Source organism: Anopheles marshallii, chromosome 3, assembly GCF_943734725.1.
Source record: "Anopheles marshallii chromosome 3, idAnoMarsDA_429_01, whole genome shotgun sequence".
In the NCBI taxonomy this organism is placed as follows: domain Eukaryota; kingdom Metazoa; phylum Arthropoda; class Insecta; order Diptera; family Culicidae; genus Anopheles; species Anopheles marshallii.
In genome coordinates this window covers 39,077,709-39,080,741 of record NC_071327.1, presented here as the reverse complement: position 1 = coordinate 39,080,741, position 3,033 = coordinate 39,077,709, and the positions used below count along the sequence as shown (strand labels likewise).

General features: G+C 41.7%; 1 protein-coding gene across 1 annotated transcript; it reads right to left on the bottom strand.

The window, feature by feature from the left end:
* Nucleotides 1–1,152: 1,152 nt before the first annotated feature.
* On the bottom strand, nucleotides 1,153–2,027 carry LOC128714954 (myosin-13). Its single transcript, XM_053809836.1, has 4 exons — nucleotides 1,955–2,027; nucleotides 1,586–1,885; nucleotides 1,362–1,498; nucleotides 1,153–1,296 (listed from the first exon to the last, which is right to left on the bottom strand). The coding sequence occupies exons 1-4, from the start codon at nucleotides 2,025–2,027 to the stop codon at nucleotides 1,153–1,155; spliced, it is 654 nt and encodes a 217-aa protein (XP_053665811.1).
* Between the last annotated feature and the right edge of the window lie 1,006 nt (nucleotides 2,028–3,033).

The window sequence follows — 3,033 nt, the reverse complement described above, 5'->3', positions numbered from 1 at the left end:
AATCGGTGTGCATTTTGTGTGTACGATGATAATTCTTCTACTGTAGCAAAATTATGATAATTGATGATTTGTAGAATTTAAGGCCGAAAAATAGGATTCATGGCAATTTTCATTTGGTTCCCATGCTAACCAGTTAGTAAACTTTGCAATCAAGAAAATAGTTGTGCGTGGTTCGAACGAATGTCTGTGATTGTGTTACCGTTTGCCTTTGCCGTAACCTGGTCCAGGGGTATGATCGTTCTGGCGACCTCGGTGGCGAAGTCATTTTGCGAACTATTCACTCTCCGGGAGCACCTATCTGTCAGTAGAAGATTGTGACTGTGTAGTTTTTTTTAAATAGTTTTTTTTTTCATTAGGTCGAAAAGTCCAACGAATGAAGCATGGCATACGTGGACGGTTTCGTTCGCTTTTAAAATCAGCCTCAATTTTTGCGACCCCTTTCTTTGCCCTGTCGGACATTTCTTCAGTTGCGTTCAACCTTGAAAAGCTCTCACTTACGGGCTCACTTAGGTTCGGTTCGGACACCCGTGGCGACCTGTGTGGCAGGGGGTAAGGATTTTTTTTTTTACACATACATATAGTTCGCAGTTAAAAATGGGAACAATTCGTTTAAGTGCCGATAAAGCGCCGGTAGACTAGCATTTACTTTCAAGGGATCGCGGGCGAGCGAAACAGCAAGGATGTCGGATTGCCGAAATATGGCAATGTACGCCGAAATATGGTCTAAGAAAATTGGCCGGGAAGAATTGCAAGCGAATGAGTCCAGCGTAACCTAAGGAGACGAAGTCAGTCTGGTGGTTGACCATTCGGAGCTAGTTAATGAATTGATCGGGGCCATATTTTAGATGTCCTTCTTCAGGGCGATTGTGATTGCCGTAGGCATTGTAAAATGTTCGTGGTTCGACCCGTATGGGCGTAGAATCCGGAGCTCGGTAGAGTCGAATTGGCGAATGGAGTATTCAATGGGTGTCAAAGGAAGGCTTTGCTTACCTCAGATCCTTCGTCTGTTGTGGTTTGTTGGGTGGCTTGTGCACTCTCAAATGGAAAGCTTTTAGTAGAAACAGAAATACAATAAAAATTTGATGAGTGATATAAAACTCAAGCTGGATAATGATTAGTACGCCCTCAGATTGTATGTTTAAATAAAGTAGCTTACAATGTAGCTTGATTCAAGGATGAGGTTACAATGTTAGCGCTGACAGGTGTCAGTGGTTCGCAACGGCATAAATCCAACTGAGCATTCAATTTTTTCACTTGGCGCTCCAACCGTGCGTTAGTTGTTTCAAGATGGTCAATCTAGAAGAAAGTGCCTTCATTAGACTTTTCAGTAAAAATGTTGAAAATAGCACATTTGCCTTTACCGATTCTAACTCGAACTCTAAATCATCAATTGTGTCATAGGCTTTGTAGAGTTCCTTTTCCAAAGCACCGCACCTATGTTCGAGAGTAGCGACTTTGTCCTCCAAGGCTTTGGGTTTTCCTATGTCAGAGAGATTACCTATGAATGGAGCAATTGAGGCACATGATCTTTACTAAATTTCCACGTGGTTGTACGATTTTCTGTTACCACTGCCCTGATACTTACCGATAATTTCCACTGGAACCTGTTTCCTCTTCGCTCTCGATTGTTTCGCTTCTTTCGCGCTCTGCTCGTAGGATTTCAGTTTCTGGTTTTGCACAATGTACTCGTGTATAAGATCATTGTAACGTTTCTTGAGTAAAGCATGCGCCTCGTACTGCTCCGCGTTTCTAATGATTTCCTTTTCTAGCACCGTCTTGCATCGCAGGCGTCCCTCCTCGGCCATTGCATATTGTACACGGAAGTTGGCAACATCCTCCACTAGCACACTGTTCTCTTGTTGTAGTTTGCGATTTTTTGTATCCGCTGAAATAAAACCAGCATTGGTATTGTATTGCACTGTACTTTAAGAGACTAGAAGCTTGTTGCACCCACAACTGTCTAGTTGAGTAATTAAATCACGAATTTTTTTGTTTAGCCGTAAAATGTTCTCCTCGTATTTGTCCATGACTCGTCACTATCAACTGTTTCAACCGTCTATGAATAAAGACCGCACGGCCCTGAAGGTACGCTAAAACCGGTTATCAAATTATCGGCTCAAAGCATAAGATTTACTGATAAGATTATATCGCCTGGAGAGCGACTGGGGGATGTACACGTTAGATCAGGGGTCGGCAAGCGAGGCCCTGCGAGACAAATCCAGTCCGCCAATAGATTTTATTCAGCTCGGTAAGAGCAATTGAAATAACTTTCCAAACAGCACAAGAGCTCTTCTCAACGCCACTAACAATGTTTGTCTGTGAATTATCATCGTCATCAAATGTGTCATATTTGTCCACCTTTCTCTTCAAAATTTCTTCGTTCTTCTTTATACTAAGGTTGCTTGAACACGAAATTCTAAACGTCAGCGATAATGAAGACTTCTTCTTCCTTCGTAACGCCTACTAGGTATGCCTACCATATCGGCAACAAGAAATTAAAATTGTTTTACTACGTAGCCTAGCTGTCAGTCCTTGCTTTCGGGGATTGGTTCAGATGGGATTTTGAACCGGTCCTGTCGTAGGGCAGCGCCACTACGAATACACCTCCAGAACCCCCCAAATAATGAGTTGTGTTTAATTAAAAACAGCTGTATCAACGCTGTACGCTCACAGCTGTGCTCGTCTCGAAATTGTCACCGATTTATTTGGTAATCTAATGCTTATAATTTATTTCAATGTTGATAAATCGATAACTAGATAATAAAAATCGCTCCATAATCCTATAAGACTAACGTAAGTCAAGCAAAACGGTGTACTGGTTTTCACCAGTACGACAAATCAACTATCACGCTCTACTCTACTCTAGTCTACTCTAGTCTACTCTACCTTCTTCAATCTATACAGCAAGTATACTGCATACGATACTTCATTAACAATGTTCGTGTTCAGAGAGTCCGTATATTTCATCAATATAAGGTAAACTACACCAAGGCCAAATTCTGGATGAAGATAACAATTTTCGGAAGACTCTTT

Excerpts from the sequence above, each read along its gene's own strand:
- LOC128714954 (XM_053809836.1), bottom strand. The coding sequence starts at position 2,027 with ATGGACAAATACGAGGAGAACATTTTACGGCTAAACAAAAAAATTCGT. Across the intron at positions 1,886-1,954 it reads AATTACTCAACTAGACAGTT|CGGATACAAAAAATCGCAAA; the intron begins GTGGGTGCAACA and ends GTTTTATTTCAG. Across the intron at positions 1,499-1,585 it reads GGTTCCAGTGGAAATTATCG|GTAATCTCTCTGACATAGGA; the intron begins GTAAGTATCAGG and ends CTCCATTCATAG.